The sequence below is a fragment of the Hippichthys cyanospilos genome, chromosome 12 (assembly GCF_059441005.1).
Source record: "Hippichthys cyanospilos isolate Australia breed blue-spotted pipefish chromosome 12, RoL_Hcya_1.0, whole genome shotgun sequence".
Classification (NCBI taxonomy): Eukaryota; Metazoa; Chordata; class Actinopteri; order Syngnathiformes; family Syngnathidae; genus Hippichthys; species Hippichthys cyanospilos.
This window is the reverse complement of record NC_142380.1, coordinates 1,692,696-1,709,658: the sequence shown is the minus strand read 5'-3', so window position 1 is coordinate 1,709,658 and position 16,963 is coordinate 1,692,696. Positions and strand designations below refer to the sequence as shown.

The 16,963-nt window shown below is 43.7% G+C and overlaps 1 protein-coding gene across 2 annotated transcripts in view; it reads right to left on the bottom strand.

Moving 5' to 3' along the window:
• The window catches only part of slc1a7a (solute carrier family 1 member 7a), an 18,159-nt gene extending 1,196 nt beyond the window's left edge, over positions 1–16,963 (bottom strand). Inside the window, exons 1-11 of one of the 2 annotated variants that reach the window (XM_088430489.1) lie at positions 16,721–16,963; positions 16,420–16,601; positions 12,370–12,449; positions 7,301–7,516; positions 4,668–4,710; positions 4,257–4,488; positions 4,070–4,169; positions 3,143–3,376; positions 2,777–2,971; positions 1,014–1,148; positions 90–189 (exon numbers count right to left, since the gene is read on the bottom strand). In XM_088430489.1, coding sequence (XP_088286615.1) covers positions 90–189; positions 1,014–1,148; positions 2,777–2,971; positions 3,143–3,376; positions 4,070–4,169; positions 4,257–4,488; positions 4,668–4,710; positions 7,301–7,516; positions 12,370–12,449; positions 16,420–16,560 — 1,476 coding nt within the window. In that variant the 5' untranslated portion in view covers positions 16,561–16,601; positions 16,721–16,963. Of the gene's footprint in view, positions 1–89; positions 190–1,013; positions 1,149–2,776; positions 2,972–3,142; positions 3,377–4,069; positions 4,170–4,256; positions 4,489–4,667; positions 4,711–7,300; positions 7,517–12,369; positions 12,450–16,419 lie in introns of both variants that reach the window. The other variant, XM_088430488.1, reaches the window with a different exon arrangement.

Sequence of the window (16,963 nt, the reverse complement as noted above, 5' to 3'; positions counted from 1 at the left end):
AAGTGAAACGCACAGACAAACTGTGATAAACGTTCTTATATGAATCTGCGAATTTGTAATTTAGCATACGACCTTGTTAAAGCTCTTACCTGTTCGCCTTCTTTTATGAAATCCTTTCTGCAGATGTGAGCCATGATACCTGTGGCCAAGGCGTCACCCATCACATTGACCATAGTCCTGAATCGATCCCTGCGTGAAAAATCAAACACGGTTGACTTGTACATGTTATGTAAAGGTCACGGAAAATGGGCTTTTTTTTTTTGCTTGTCTACAAATAACTGAGTTTCCATGCACATCGTTTAGTCCAAAATGCGGAAGCCGTGTGACAAAATAAGCACCTCCGTTGATGATGCAATCATGACCTCGTTGTTGGCAGTATTATCAGTGTCTTGTAGTGGGATTTTGACCCACTTCACTATGTGGCTTGAGCTCCTTTATTTACAGCCTTTTTTATGCACACTGGATATTGCGCCCTTGACCTTTTTTTGTCTTCTGTAATCAATCGTATTTCTAATTTTTTGCACCATGACAGATTTGAATTTGATGACTTCTGCACTCTGAAATAGGGCTATTGGGTGCGTTTGTAAAGATTGACGAGTCTAACTGTCGGGATGATGAGTTGCGCCCCTTGGTGAGAATTGGCTAGCATCACATAGATATTGCTTTCTTTGTAGTCTTTTTTTTTTTTTTTTTATCAGTTAGAAAGTGTTTGGAAATTGCCCTATTACCATCAATCTTGCAGTAGAGACAGCGAGTGATGTGTGTATATATATATATATATATATATATATATATATATATATATATATATATGGGGAGTCCATTTGTTTACAAGAGACGAATAGTGCAAACCAAACAGTTATTTGGGCGCTGCACAGTTATGCAAATGACATTACTTACTTAGGCGACTCATACATTAAATGGCTAAAGCAAAAAAACAAACTCCGAGCTGTGGAAAGGTGCTCTGTCGTCCGGAGATTTGTCTACGCGTCAGACTACTGTACGCAACTTACAAAGCCCAGTCGACGGCAATGATGAGACTGATGTCATCAGTCGGCAGTCCCACAGAGGTCAGCACGATCACCATGGTAACCAGTCCAGCTTGTGGGATTCCGGCTGCACCTATACTGGCTGCTGTGGCAGTAATGCTGAAAAAAAGGTGCACTTTTTATTCACTCACACACATGTGTATATATATGTATATGTATATGTATATGTATATATATATATATATATATATTTATATATGTGTGTGTGTGTAAATGCTGCAGGCAATCTTTCAGCGAGGGAGCAGTTGCCGGGACACAAAAAGGCGTTCGTGCGCGGACGACACGGAGCTCTGCGGTCAGCAGCCAAACAGCACGAGAAGAGGGGGACAAATTATTATAATTCTGGCGTGACAAGAGAGATGAGTCATACAGGTCATATGGGTTTTACTGCCAAGGGATTACCAGGGAATGGGCACAGCCTGAAGCTATGGGCAGAAGTCAGCCTAATGTTATTACATGAGGACATGCCATTAAATCAGGGGACGTACTTTTTTGCTTTTTGATTTCGATTTCCTCCCCGGCCCGCCGTTGACTCGTTTACCTGTTGCAAAGGTATGGAGCCAGAGCGTGCCGGCGGACTGAGAGCTGGACTACTTTTTGTGTCGCTGCGGTTTCCAGACTCATTTGGCAGAAATCAGATCAGACTAAGAAGCTCACATGAGGCATAATCTGTGTGACGTTTACATACAGTATATGTGTACTTAGTAAATCCCATCATATTTTTAATCATTTAGAAAACTCAATATGTGATGTGATTAATTCAAATGCTGCGGCAGAAAACACCACAAGTACGCTCTACGCTTTTGCTCCAAAAGTAAAGGGGTAAAATCATCCAATTTTGAACCAAGAAGGCTTTCTTGACACACGCACACAGGCGGCCTTGATTCTGCGCTCAAATACTTTTATTTTCAATGTCACTACGTATAAGACGCACCGAAACTTTGGCGACAATGTAAAAACTATTGCAAAACAGAAGAAATCTCATATTGCTAATTTCTTCATATTTTCTTGTGTTCCTATCCAAAAGTTAGATTTTTTTTGCACTTTAAGTGTCTTTCAAATTTCCCACATGGTGAGTGATCAGTGAACGCCTCCTCAGTCTAAGGTTGAATGCGCTTGAAGCACTTTTTTCCTTTTCCTCACGACGCAGCTTGAGTTCGTTTTACCACAGATACTCAAAGTTGCGCAGCATCCGTGTTTTCACCAAATTTATGATTTGGTGACATTTCCAAAAAAACGCAAATAATAAACAAACAAATGGAGTACCTTTCCGTCTTCTCTAAGCGGTGCACTCTAAATTGATTCGGCTCACGTGATCCTCTCGGTTTTAGTAATATTAACGTGTGTGAACGAGGATGAACTCGGACGTCGGTTCAGTTTGCTCGCTTCTTTTTTTTGAAAATAATGCTATAAAAATACGAGCCGCTGTTAGAAACAAGTGGCCGTTGCTGCTAACAGCCAACCGACATCTGCACTCTTGCTCGTCCCGTCGTGGTAAATATTGTTAGGAATAATCCGTCCGATATAAAAATGCACATCTGGGCGTCCAAATTTGGCTTACGTGACTGACAGTTCAATTGTCCTCGAATGGTGTCCAATGGTCTTAATGTGATGCACCCGGACTTTCGTCCTTCATTTTTTGTCCTCGGTACAGAGAATTGAAGGTCATTGAACTCTTACTGGTGCGTTTGCATTGTGGCTAAACTTTTCCCAAACATTTCGCTTACCTAATGGTGATGATTTGTCCAAAGTCCAGTTCGTAGTTATTGACCTGGGCTATAAAAATGGCCGCCACTGCCTCGTAAAGAGCGGTGCCGTCCATGTTGATGGTGGCCCCCACAGGCAGCACGAAGCGGATGATGCGTCTGTCGATGTGGTTGTTTTCTAGGAGGCACTTGAAGGTGATAGGCAGAGTGGCGGAACTGGAATGAAAAAAAAAGACGCAAAATGTCCGCACATGCCTCGTGGCTGACTTTTGACACAAACAAGGAATACGAAACTTGTGATTGACGTCAAACAAGCGCCGCACACTCCGCCAGGCCCGAGAAGCAATCCCTCATAAGTGTATCCGAGCATATTTCGAAGAACGTTACCTGGATGAGGTGGCCAGGGAAATAAGTAGGGCCTGCAGAATTCCTCTTATGTAAACAATTGGGCTCTTCTTGGTAATAAAGAAATACATGGCAGGCAGGATGAAAAGTCCATGTAGCACCAAGCCCATCACTACTGTGATGGCATAAAATCCCAGTTTTTTCCCCATGGCTGACGGATCATCCATCTCCAAGATCTTCCCGGCGACCAGGAAAACAATACCGAAGGGGAAATACCTAAAAATCAAGGGATTAGAAAAAATAAATGTATTCAGAATTGCGTAAGGTTTACATTAGGGTGTATCTTCGGTATAAACGTAACATGAAAATAGAATGATAGCGAACTAAATTAGTCAAACTATTTTTTCACTTGGACAATGCTTGGGAGGGGAGGGGGGGGGGGGGGGGGGTGTATATTAACTGCTCCCACTGAAGCCGCGCAGTCTTTCCTCACTACAAAATGCAATATCAACAGTGGCCAGAGGAGGCGCCAAAAAACAAAGACCAAAGCAAACAAAGTCCAAATGTATGCGCTGTTAAAAGTTATACTAAATCACTTCCAAAACGTCGTTATGTCAGGTGCGTCCCATGCAGACCGGTACCAGTTGGAACGGGACGCGGACCGACGTTCGGGGACATCTGTCCTCTACGGTATAACCCAAATCGCATTTTGCTTGAACTGAATGGAAATGTAAATGTCCTATTATCATTTTTCCATTCCTTCATAAAATACTTCTTTTTACAACACTTAATAAGCTACATCCCGCCTCCTCGCCGCCACAAGGCACCGCTCGCGCTTTGCCCAACACTTGAAAACGTGCCATTACTTTGCAATTACGTTGCAGCCGCGAATGGCTCGGAGGTTATTTGCGGACCGGGTTCAAGCCTGTGTTTTACACCCACGGCATATAATAAGAAGGTGTTTCTTACCAGATAACAATGGCAACGATCTTGAGAACCGCCTCATTCAAACTCTGACAGAAGTTGACCAACGCGCTTCCATTGGGTCCCATTCTACCCAACATGATCCCTGGAACAACGGTACACGGTCCGGTTCAGGCCCGATTCCTACGTTTTGCCTACGTTTATATTTATTCGGTACGCGCCAGCCACTTACCCATGGTGGCGGAAAAAATGACAATGCCCAGCACGTTCATGCCCTCGCTCGTACCCGCCGACGTCTTCATGATGACATCCGGCGGCGGCGTCAGATCCAGCGAAAAGTTCTGGACGTCGGTCCCGTTGTCATCCTGGATGCCGTAGATGTAGACCCTCCGAGTGGTGGTCTCATCCAGGAGCTGAGCCGCGGTCGGTTTCGGGATAAATTCGGGCTCTCTCCGGGTTCGATACTTGACAAAGAAAAGAACTCGCAACTTAATTCCAACCGCAAAATCGGATCAGTCGCAGCATCTATTTTCCGGTCAGAAGATTTCCTGCTGGAAATATATTTCTCAACGGGGATATTTCAACTTCACATCAATGTTTTGGTGCAGGAAGACATGCCGCGAATAAATGCCATTCATCTTACCTGTTGAAATGTAGCTTGAACCAAGTTCGCCGGAAACATGTTTCTGCGCAGAAGAAGACCATAAACGTATTAAAATCCTCGCCGGATGAACATTAAATCCCAACAATGATCCATTCAATGTCATGTTCCTGTAAACGTAGTCGGATTGAAAACGCAACAGATTTCCATTCAATACCTGCTCATTAAAACGATTTTCGCTGCACTGCTAGCGTTCTCTGTTTTGATTACCAGGAAATCATTTTTCAATTCATGGCCGAGAGCAATATACAAACCGAAGGACTCATTTTCCGAGAAGTGCCCTTCCTTATACTCGATGAGCGCTTTCTCTATTAAGAGGGCTACCGTAACGTTCCGAGAGTGGGCGCGTTTGTCCTCGGGATCGAGTCATCCAAGGAATTCAATGCGATGCACGACCGAGCTTACGGCCATTAGTTTGGAGTCGGCGTGTTCTAGGTATATTTGAAAGGGGATTAAGTGTATAATTAATACCGTATACAGTGGTACTAGTACTTCCGAAGTACCGCTTTGAACCAGTAACTTTGTAACTTGAATCTGTCATAATTAGAGCCGCTTTTTACATGTAAAAAGCCTAATCCGTTCCGAGCCCCTAAAATGCTCCTAAACCCTCTAAATGAATATGATTAAATTATAAAAATGGTAACAAATACATATTAGAATTACTTTAGTGCATAATAACCAAATATCTGATGTAAAAAAATGATTTAAAAAACACTCCTTAACCCTTTAAAGACATCATATTAATTGTGGCAGTTGACAATATGAACGCAGTTCACTTGATTGCCTTGAGATGGTGCTGGCGTGTTGGCGATGAGTGCAGAGAGGCACACATTTTTAGGATGTTTAATTTGTATGTGTTTATCATTTACATATCCACAGGAGCAACCATATATATTTTGGGGAATATTTGGAGCCTGTAGTTTGCTGAAGTTTAGTTCAGGGTCATGCAAAGTGCTTCCGTCAGACGCGGCAGCCCAAAGCGGTTTGTTGTATATGTGTTTTTATGTGAATATGCACAATGCCTGCCGTACCTAATGTCAATGTGATGTTTGTGGAAGACCGTAAACATCAATGCAAAAAACTAATGTCTCATTCGTGGGAAAGCTGGCGTAATAATTAATTATAAATTTGAACAAATATATCGTATTACATTGCATTACATATGCCAATAATGTCGCCTTTGGTATCTTGAATTTTCTCTCGTTACTAGAGACAATTTCGTAACCTGAATTGTTTGTAACAAGAGGCATTTGTAAGTTGAGGCAACACTGTATATCAGACTTTAATCCGCTACTTGTTTTTTTTTCATACTTTGAACCCTGGAGTTTATTGGGGTGTCACTGCCTTATTTTTTTACTAGCCGTTAGGGGGCAATCTCACTGTAAAAAAAAAACAAAAACGATAAGATGCAATAGAGGTGACAAACATACGGCCCATGAGTTCATGTAAAACCCTTCCGTGTACAATCTTTCTGCATAAACAAAGTCCGGCGCGGCTTATACGTGAACTTAGCGATACCTCCCTTTTTATTTTCTGAGACATAAGGCCGATTTTGTGAAAACACATCATCATAACGGAGCGCATTACGAAACGGTGCATTAATGCACGATCAACACGTCCGCAGCACATATTGACCGCAATTTGAATAGGGGCATTCGTTCAAAAGTCCGTATCGCATCCGGGACAATGCAAACGGGGCTAATGTACTATTTCCATCCCCATATTTATGAATGCTGTGCTCATTACGCGTACTCATCACGCACGCTGGCACGCCAACCTCAGACACTCTGGGCCATTTGTGAATGTACCAAGATAGCACGGCCGCATGATAGATGAAGGCTTTAAAGAAGCTTTGCCGGATAAATCCAAAGCCCAGCTGTGCTCCTCTACAATACGCACACACGCGCTGAGAGCCCGCGAGCAAACGTCACCGCGCTCATATAATCGGCGCAAAGTTGAATCGCGTAGCCTTGGGCTCATTCATTCATCGGGAGGGAGGCAATTTCCTTCCGCGACGAAGATGCAGATATTTCCAAGGGTTTTCCTCCCAAAATAATCAAAAGAAGCCTAACATCCCCTTCTTCGGATGCGTTTCATATGGATATATACGCGTCCCGCCCGTTGACCTACTGTCACACTGACACAGTGGCGAGTTCACCTCAAACACACCCCGCTGGGCTTGAGCAGCTCTAATTAGCTTAGCGCGTCAACCCGCTGGCACACATGAGCGGAGGATTTCCCCTCCTTGCTCAAGGACTCCCGTGACTCCACTCCTCATAAGACTGCACGTAGTCCAGCAATTTCAGTCATAATCTGTCTAAGTGTGTAGGAAAACCCATCGTAATCCAATCGAGTCATTCACTTCACGGGCGGATCTCCGATCGATTGGTTCCCGCGCGCGGCGTTATCCGGAGCGTTTCCGGCTCCTTTTCTTCCTTCCCGTCGCGCCCCGGGTGGCGCGATGACTAAGATGTGTTGAAATCTGCCGTGCTGTCACCATCCGGGTGAAATTTCAGCTCCCTAGTCAGCTCTCTTGACAAGAAACGCCTTCGGGCTGGAATCTACTATTCAAACACGCGGCGACGCGGAGGCGCCGCTTCGCCGATCCGCCTCACCGAATGAGATCCAGCAGAGCGTCGGCCGAGCTGGTCATGGGCTTCTTGCTCTCCTCGGAGTCCTCCTTCTGCGCGGCTCCTCCCGGGTGGATGATGTACACCATGATGATGCCCACCACCACGGCAACAAAGGTGGTCCAGAGGTAGTAGGAGATGGTCATGATGCCCAGTCGGCTCGAGCATTTGGCATCCAAAGCGGCCAGGCCCGACATCAGACTGAACAAATATTCCAAGGAAGACAGAGAGAAGAGAAGGAACCTTTACTAGAAGTTACTTCACCTCTGTAAGAATGCTATATATATATATATATATTTTTTTTTTAATATATACGTGCATTATATGGTGTTTATTAAACACTTAAGTGTACTGTACAGTACGTATATAATATAGAAGCACATGATGCGAATATCCTTGTGTCCAAGGTCTGGATCTTGATGTTGTCAGTCCCGATGTGCGCACCACAAAAGAGACGGCCGTATTCTAACGTCACGGCTGCCAATAGTATGAAGATGTTTTTTAAGGAATAAAACTATCGTCTTACTTCACCAAAGTGTTTTCAAGAGGCTTTCATCTCCATCATCAAGGGTGTACTGTTATTGCGCAGTACATAAAAGAAAAAACAATAATGGATGTTGATCATATTTTAGCTAACCTAATGGATTAATGATTACCTGCCATCTTGTTTTTTGGAAGCATTTTGTGAGACTGAAGCACAGAAACTGCACGCGAGCGCCGACAAGACTTTCCAATGTATTACTGTGTGTATAGCTAAACCAATTTACGATGGTAAAAGGATCTCGTCCTGGTTGCTGATGAGACCCCAGCTGCAAAATCAGATCATAAGGTAAAAGTCAAGCTAAGCTTGATTGGTAGCTTTGCCAAAAAAACAAAAACAAAAAACACACAACCTCAGTTTCACTTACATTGCGGTCCAGATGTTTGATGATGTCATTGTACTACACCGAGAAGCCAGAACAAATCATGAAAAGAATTCTTAGCTACGTTTTTTTTTTTTTTTTGATCGCTTGATGAGCAAAATGTGCTAGCTCCCAGCTGATTCCATGTATCTGCTCGCCAATTGTCAATTTGTGTGAAAAGTTGCTCCAACAATCTACATGATTGATGTATTCAAAACATTCCAATAGCTCTACCAATTTTGTATGTCAATTTTGTCAAAATCACATTTTACAGCAACTATATTGCTTAAAGCAACATTCTAATTAAATGCCAAACAGAACCAGTAAACATGTTATCGAAATAACTATTATTGTTATTATTATCATTTGTATTATCTATTGCAATTATTGAGGGAGCCCACAATTTTTCATCAGCACTACAGAGGGGATCCACTCACTTTCTAATCAGATTTTTCACAGAGGAAAAAAAAATCCATTTCACGTCTATTTCCGGACCAATAAAATCACAGTACATATTTATATAACTTTAAAACAACAACAACTTCGGATTTCTTATTCTTTTTTTTATCTATACTGTCACAAATAGTACAAGCACAACATGACTATTATTAAAACATTCACATTGCTATTAAGCTTAAAATATTTAAAGTATGTATTTATTGAGGAAAAATTCTGCTCGTTTCTGTATTTCACATGACAAAATAATTTGGGGGCCGAATTAAACCCATATGCGGCCCAGTACCGGCCCGCGGGCCATAGGTTTGACACCCATGGACTAGATTTGAAAAACAGTTGGCGAAATAGTGAAAAACAAAGATATCAGTAACACACACACACACGCACGTTTGTATGGCTGTACTTGTGAGGACATTCACTGACATAATGCATTTCCATGCGTTTCCAATGAGAAATCTATTTGCCTTTATTCTCCAGACCAAACGAGTAGAGTAGATAACATCAGTGGAAACAGAGCTTTTTGGGGTGAAACCTGTACCATCATTTCCTCATTTTAAGCACTTTTAGTCTGAGAGAGGCGATAAGCGGCCACCGGAAGTGTGCCAGCAGGCCATGTGGCCCGTGGACCACCAGCTGCGCATCTTTGATCTACTGACTATTGGTCCCGTTATTTTAGAAGGAAAGGATCCGTTGTTTACCCTCACACGTACACACGCCACGTATAAAAGCTGTAGTCCTGCCACAAGAGTTTCAAACATATGGGGCTTACTGTCCATTGTGTATCTTTGAGCAAGAGCATTACACTAATCCTTTTTTTCAAAAATAGAGAACGCATTGAAGCATTGTTGAAGGACAATTTGTAGTATGGCGTGGCCACGCAAGGCCGCCATGTGTGTGTGTGTGTGTGTGTGTGTGTGTGTGTGTGTGTGTGTAGCATGCAACCTCATGTTATGACTAATATCCATCCATTCATCCATCCATACAGTGTATAACAAATAATCATGTCTGTCCAACCGTTCGTTCATCCATCCATCCATCCATTCAGTTCGTTTGTTTGTTCATCCATCCATTCAGTTCGTTTGTTTGTTCATCCGTCCGTCCGTCCATCCATCCATCCATCCATCCATCCATCCATCCATCCATCCATCCATCCATTCAGTGTATGACAGATGATCATGCATCAGCCATCCGTCTAGTCCTTCCTTCTTTTCATCCATCCAACCGTCTGTCCATTCATGTGTTCATCCATCCGTCCGTCCATACATCATTCATCCATCCATCCAGTGTATAACGAATGATCATCCATCCATCTAGTCAAGTATCCTTCCTTCCATCCGGCCGTCCATCTATCCATGTATTCACCCATCCATCCATCCATCCATCCATCCATCCATCCATCCATCTAGGGTATAACAGATGATCATCCATCTATCTAATCAAGTGTCCTTCCATCCGTCCATCCGTCCATTCGTTCATCCATCCATCCATCCATCCATCCATCTAGGGTATAACAGATGATCATCCATCTATCTAATCAAGTGTCCTTCCATCCGTCCATCCGTTCATCCATCCATCCATCCATCCATCCATCCATCTAGGGTATAACAGATGATCATCCATCTATCTAATCAAGTGTCCTTCCATCCGTCCATCCGTTCATTCGTTCATCCATCCATCCATCCATCCGTCTGTCCGTTGATTCGTTCATCCATCCATCCCTAGATTTTCTCGGGCCCCATCACACTCGAAACGCTGCACGAGCGCACGCGTCGACAGACGGGAACGGAACGCGCAGGGTAGTTTGCGAGTCGGCCAGCACAACCGCAGAAGGTGGAGAGACCATCGATTCTGCTTTACGCGTCCGTGGGATAATCTGGTTTCCTCTTTGGCTGGCGCGCAGATGGTTGGGAGGAGAAAATAAATGGGGACAGACAGGCAATAGGGCCGGGGCAGATATTTCACCCCGAGATAAGCCGTGTCAACCAGCTGATCTGCGCATCACCAACCAGATACATTCCGCAGCGTTCGGCCACAGAGAGACGACACAATGTACGCGGGGGGTGGGGGTGGGGGTGGGCGGGGCGTGTTTGTCTTTAGAAACGTAACTACAAGACCGCTGTCGCTTCCCCTGGCTCCTTAGTTCGCATTACTTCTTGTCATGGCCGCTTCGCATTTGACAAGAGCCGTGCAGACCGATATGAAGAAAAAAAAAAAAGAGGTTGCCGTACACACATTCAAGCCTTCATATGCTGTGATTCCTTTTAAACATAAATAAAAGGAAGAGACCAAACGGTGATTTAGAGGGACAGGCCGCAGGAGGGAGGATAGATTAACTTCTCATCCAGACTTTGCTAGTGCATATATTGTAAGTAGCTTATTGCACAAAGCGGCCTGCATGTTACCGGTGTGTTTGCCTGATTTATTTTGGGAGCTTGTTTTTTTTTAAAATTTTTCTGGTGGACATCGCTGACCTCGTGCAGGCAACTAAGCGCTTTGGGCGTAAAATGGTCATTCTTCGTCTTTTTTTCCCTCATCGCATATTTATAATCTAATTACAGTTAGCGCTTGTGTGTGTGGCCTGTGCTTCTTAGTGAGGTCACGATTTAAATTAAGGAATTATTTAATTGATCTAACTTATCTCATTTTATTCTAATCTAAAGTTTCCAGAGAAAGACTCTCAACCAGAGGTGTTTTTTTTTTTAGATACATTAGATACATTAAATGGATGCTTAGAAATAATGATGAAATATTTCCTTTGGCGCATATGCGATTTAATTTCCTATCAATTATGCTTTTTTGGTACTGATAAGCAGAAAGTCTCGCTTTAAAGCCGACCGCCACAATTAAAACTACAAAAAAGCTAACGTTGTCGCCATCAGTAACAGGAATCAGAGGCGGCGTGAATAAAAAAGCCCAAAACAGGCATTTTAATGACATTAAAATGAACTGGAGTGCCAACAAAGCAAAAGCAGTGTCAAGAAAGTGCACACAGTAACAGTAACACTCCTATCAAATCGATTCCCATGGGAAACCATACCGCTAACAAAAGTTCCGCCTGTGGTTAAATTACGGTCGCACTTCAACGTTGATTTTGCCGTGCGCTCCCAAACACTCCTTTTTCCACTTGGACATTTTCTACGGAAAAATTTCGAAACTATTAAATGAAACATTACTGTTTACTCGGTCGACTCGGTGCAAAATCTCTCCTCCCCAGAAGCAGTATATTTAAAGTACTTACTCATGCATGGGTGTTACCTCTTGGAAGCCTTTTTAATCTGATTGGACGAGGCTGGTGCCGAGAGCGCAGAATAAGAAAGGAATTCTTAAAAGTTAATAAAGGAAAATAACAATTTGGAAGTGTTTGAGTTGAGGACTCAACATTGTAACATGCTGGTCTGCTATTGGTCGGCATCACTGAGATGCTGGTCCGTTATTGGTCGGCGTCACTAAGATGCCGACATGTTAAAGACTTGATCTCGCACCAGTGCTTACAATATCGTCTTTATTGTGCAATTTAGTGCTTAATTTAAATTTTTGGTTAGCCATGTGTCCCAAGATTGCTAGTGGTGTTATAGGGAGAAGTATGAAGATGATTAGTATGGAAAGGAAGCTGGAGATAATCAAGACACACAAAGCTTAGTTTCGTATGGCTACTGAAATAACGATCACGAAAGTGTGCTTGACCTAACACCTTACCTTGAAACAACAAGCGGCAAGATGAGCATTTTTAACATCCTCATTAGAAGTTCTCCAGGAAACTGAAAGTACTTGACCTCCTGCAAGAAAAACAGACAACTGCTTGAACATGTCATTTGGTTTTTTTCGCGCAGAACTCTAACCTCACGGATTCTTTGTGCATTTCTGACTTTTCGTCGTCTTTGCATTACGACGTCGGTTCAGCTAAAGCGCTCTAAAAAAATGCCGGGTTAAATGGAATGCTAATGTGGTGAAATTGCTAATCCAGTGCTGGGTCGGACTGAACCAATGCTGTGTTAATTAGCGCATTTGGTTGCGGATTTGAGCCAGAGCAACGGGTCAACGTTTTGATCTAATAAGTTAACACTAAAGATTTAACGCTACAAGAAATGTGGTTCAAAATAAAGGTAACTTAATGACACCTTTCCTATGACAAATGAGCAACTTCGCACCTCAACTTCACCTTTGTAACATCCTATTATAACATGATGTAATAATTAAACAAATAATCTAATAAGGATCCCGACTGATATTGTGATCACATTTTTACCAACGATATAATACCTCAATACAATATCGACGGTTTATTCCATTCACATAGAAGGATCTTATCAAAGGCTATCTTTTTGTACGTGCGAATGTTTGTCGAAGGAACATACACTATGTCCTCATTTTTCCACTTTGCACAGGAAGTGTAAAGTGTATTCGCTGGGTGTGTGTGTGCAGGAGGTTAAATCATTTGTTACCACCGATTTATAAAGAAATACACTGACATATGTAATTGGCTGCAAGTTGAAAGGAAAAAGTGAACCAGTTCGTTACATGTGAGAATGTCGCCTTTGTTGAAGCCCGTTAAAAACGGTTCGCTTTGCAACGGTAAGATTCGAAGCCACCCCACGAAACACAAAGCGCAAAACAAAACGGACACAACCAGAACATACAAACATTATTATCATTAAATAACAGCGAGGGAGGCTATTTTTATCATTTTTTGAAGGCCGTGTAAAACCAGGAAAAGGAAGTAGCATTCTCAGCTGTCACAAGGCTTTAACGGAAATAATTTGGCTATGTTTACCTTTTTAAATCGATCTCCTTTGAGAACCTCTGGTGTTAAGATCGTCCGTTTTGCTCAGTCAAATGAAACTGGCGTTCATTTTCAATAGTAATCTGTAGGGATGGGATCAGATCTCGCCGTATTAGCGTGAGTTAGCGGCTAGCTAGCAGCGCTCAGGCGCTCCATGTCGGATTACCTCTCAAAGGCAGTTAGACGCAAATTTCTTGCTTTAGTGATGACATCCTGACGGTTGCCGTTTGTACCGATCACTTTTGATATGTTCTGTGGTCATCACTTAGTTTCATTGACCATTGTCAATGGTGAAAATGTCTAAAATCTCAATTTAAAGTCGTGTAAGATGAAAGAAAATCTTCAAGTCAAAGACAGTTTGTCGCCATTTGGACGCTAGATTATGTTTACATTTGCGCGCTAGCTGGAAAATGTACATTTGGCAGTATTTTACAGCATATTACAAATTTTGCAAAAAAACGCATCTGGTCTTGCTCTCTTGGACTCAACCTCGTGAGACATCTCGTCTCGTGGAACTTTTAAAGTATCGGGTTCTTGTGGAGAACAAAAAATACTGTAATCGAATAATCCTTGGCGACGTAACACATCAGTGAATCCTCAGCTGCATCGAAATGAAAGTTCCAAAGAAACCAAAATAATGGCCATGTCGCGCAGCTATTTTCATTAAAATGGTAAATAACCTGCGAAAATGTGGGCACTAACAGACAATAACAAATTTAGTTTTGGTAAAGAAATATGAAAGACAAAATTCAGACCCCCAAAAAGAAAAGAAGAACCAAACAGAAACGTCGGTCCCTTTAGTCTCCGCCGCTTTCCTGAACTAAACTTGAAAGAGCGATTAAATAAGAACGAACCCATTGGCCTTGCAATACGCCACTCTTTTCCTGGTGGACCAAGTTACTGAGAAAAACAAGTCCTGATTTTTCAAGAACTGATGACGTGACCGTCGGCTCTGCTGGACCATGTGTGTCATTAAGGTGAAACAGCAGAGTTGCTTAAACGCAAGTTGCACACAACCTTGTTCTCCGCACTTCCACCACGGTTACCAGCTGCGCGCAAATAGAAAGCTGCAATTAAAAGCATTATTTACCACGTATTTTTTCTCTTCTGAAAATGAAAATAAAGACCAGGCCCTGTTTGAAACCTCTCACATACATAATTACTGAGTGAAATATAATAACTAAGACCTACGTCACTCTAGCAGCACAACTACAAGCCAGATATATGGTGGCTCTGAAGTGCAAAACACAAACAAAAAAGCTTACAGGACAGAAGCACACAAGAAAAACGAGCATTCAAGAAAAAAAGCAAACAGTGAAAAAAGAGCGTGAAAGAACAAAATCAACGCGAAAAAAAAGCACACAAGAAAAAAGAAGCAAACAATTAAAAGAGTGCACAAGAAAATAGAAGCAAACAATAAAAAAGAGCACACAAGAAAAAAGATGCACACAAGAAAAAAGATGCACGCAAGAAAGAAGAAGCAAACAAGGAAAAAGACGCATGCAAGAAAAAAGAAGCTTACAAGACAAAAGACACAAACCAAAAAAGACGCATGCAAGAAAAAGATTTCTTGTGTGCTTTTCTCCTTTAAAGTGTTTTTGTTTTTTGTTTGCAATGACCGTTTTTCTTTGCTTATTTTTTTGTTTTGTGTGAGTTGCACTTCAGGGCCAGCGTACTCCGTCATACCCATGCTGATAGCTCCAAGCGTCCATCCCTTGGTCATTTATTTGCCTCTGTCAACTGATGAGTATTGTAGCCTATTAAGGTCAAGGCATTTTGACAAAGCCCCTCACTGTAAAATTGGATTGTGTTCTTCATCTAGTGAGGCGGCATCAGGGGCCGAGTCTCATTGTGTGCGTCTGTTGCGACTCTGACGCGGTCAGCAGAGCACCGTATGGGCTACTGTTATTATCTAAAGTGCCACCTGTGCGGTGTTGTACTACAAGAAAGCTGTCTTCGGCAGAGCTTTCCGAACGGCGGTATCGGTCCGTGGACCAACTGGTGCCCGGCCGCGTGGGCCGCGCCTTAAAAAAAGATATTTGGGAGTTCATCTTTTAACAGTTCTAGATCCGTTCTTTATTTGTGCTTTGTTTGGCTTGATCTTCGTTTTTTGGCGCCGCCTCTGGCCGATGTGGAGATTGCATTTTGTCCTGAGGAAGGACGGTGCGGCTTCACTTGAGGGCAGTCACTTATTTTATTGCAATTACACTTCCCGTGGCAAAATCCAAGCCTTTTCCTTGGGGTCACCCTTGGCGCCCCCCAGGACTGAGCGATATTAATGATAACAGTTGGGCTGTGAAATCAACAGGGATCGAAAAGGTCAAATTTGCCATAAAATCAATATTTCAGCTTTTTACCTCGGCGCCATGCTTCAAGGAATTGTCAGATACGAATCTTTTCTTCCGTCCCTAATTAGGCCGACGTCAACACGACACGGTTTCGCGCGCGGAATTTAACAGAGGTTTCGAATACGATGGGATGTATTAGCATTGGACATATTCTTCGCTTTCTATCACGTATTCATTCGGACTCCCGTTTCAGTGATGGACAAACTGCAGCGATCCCGCTCAGAATTCTCCTCATTTCTCTGCAAATTGCAGAACATTAAGATAGTAATGCCGTTCCCGGCGCTCGCTAAGCGCAGCCTCGGCGAATTGCGAATATAGCGCCGGCCTTTCAATCCGGCGCTCGTTCTGACTTATGCGAATTATATAAGTGAACATGATGGTCCGTTGTTGACCTGATGTCACTGCGAGCGATTGACGCCTAATCTCCCCACCGGGAATCCTGATCCATAGATGCGTCCGACAGGCAATCTCGGCAACCGGCGCCAGCGCGCCAACACGCGCCCGCCGTCGCTTTGGCCTCGTATTAGCACCCGGAGCCATCCGACCCCTCGAGAAACGTCGGGGGGGGGGGCAAAACTCCTCGGCGGGGTCGGCGCGAGGACGTTTGACGCCACTGACCTGTTCGGAGAGCTGCTTGCCTCTCAGGAAGAAGCCGAGCAGGCAGCCGATCACCACGGCCAGCACGGACAGGATGAGGAGCCCGTTCTGCTTGCAGACGTTCTTCACCCGCCCCCACACTTCCTCCAGCGCCACCGCCATCCTCAGCCCTTCCTCCTACGGCAGCTCGGTCCCGACCGCAACTTTGCGAAGCCCCCCCGCGGAGGAGAAAATATCCGCCAAAGTAGACCCCCCCAGCTGCGGATTATTCATCCATACAGGGCCCGCGGCGCACGCTCGACGGCCACCTGTAAAGACCTACATGCAAAGCGCTCGGTCCAGGTAGATTAGGAGCGCGACCTATGCGGGAAGGTACCGGGGTCCAAAACGAGAGCGGGGAAAGGCAAATTTCAGGGAATAAACGGGGACGGGACGGCGAGACCGAAACCAAACGAGCCTTCCGCCGCGCCGAAATGGAGCCGCTTCCCGGGATATTCCATATGGGACTGACAGCATCGCGGAGACGACCTCTCGATCCGTCCGTCAATCGCCTCTCCCTCGCCGC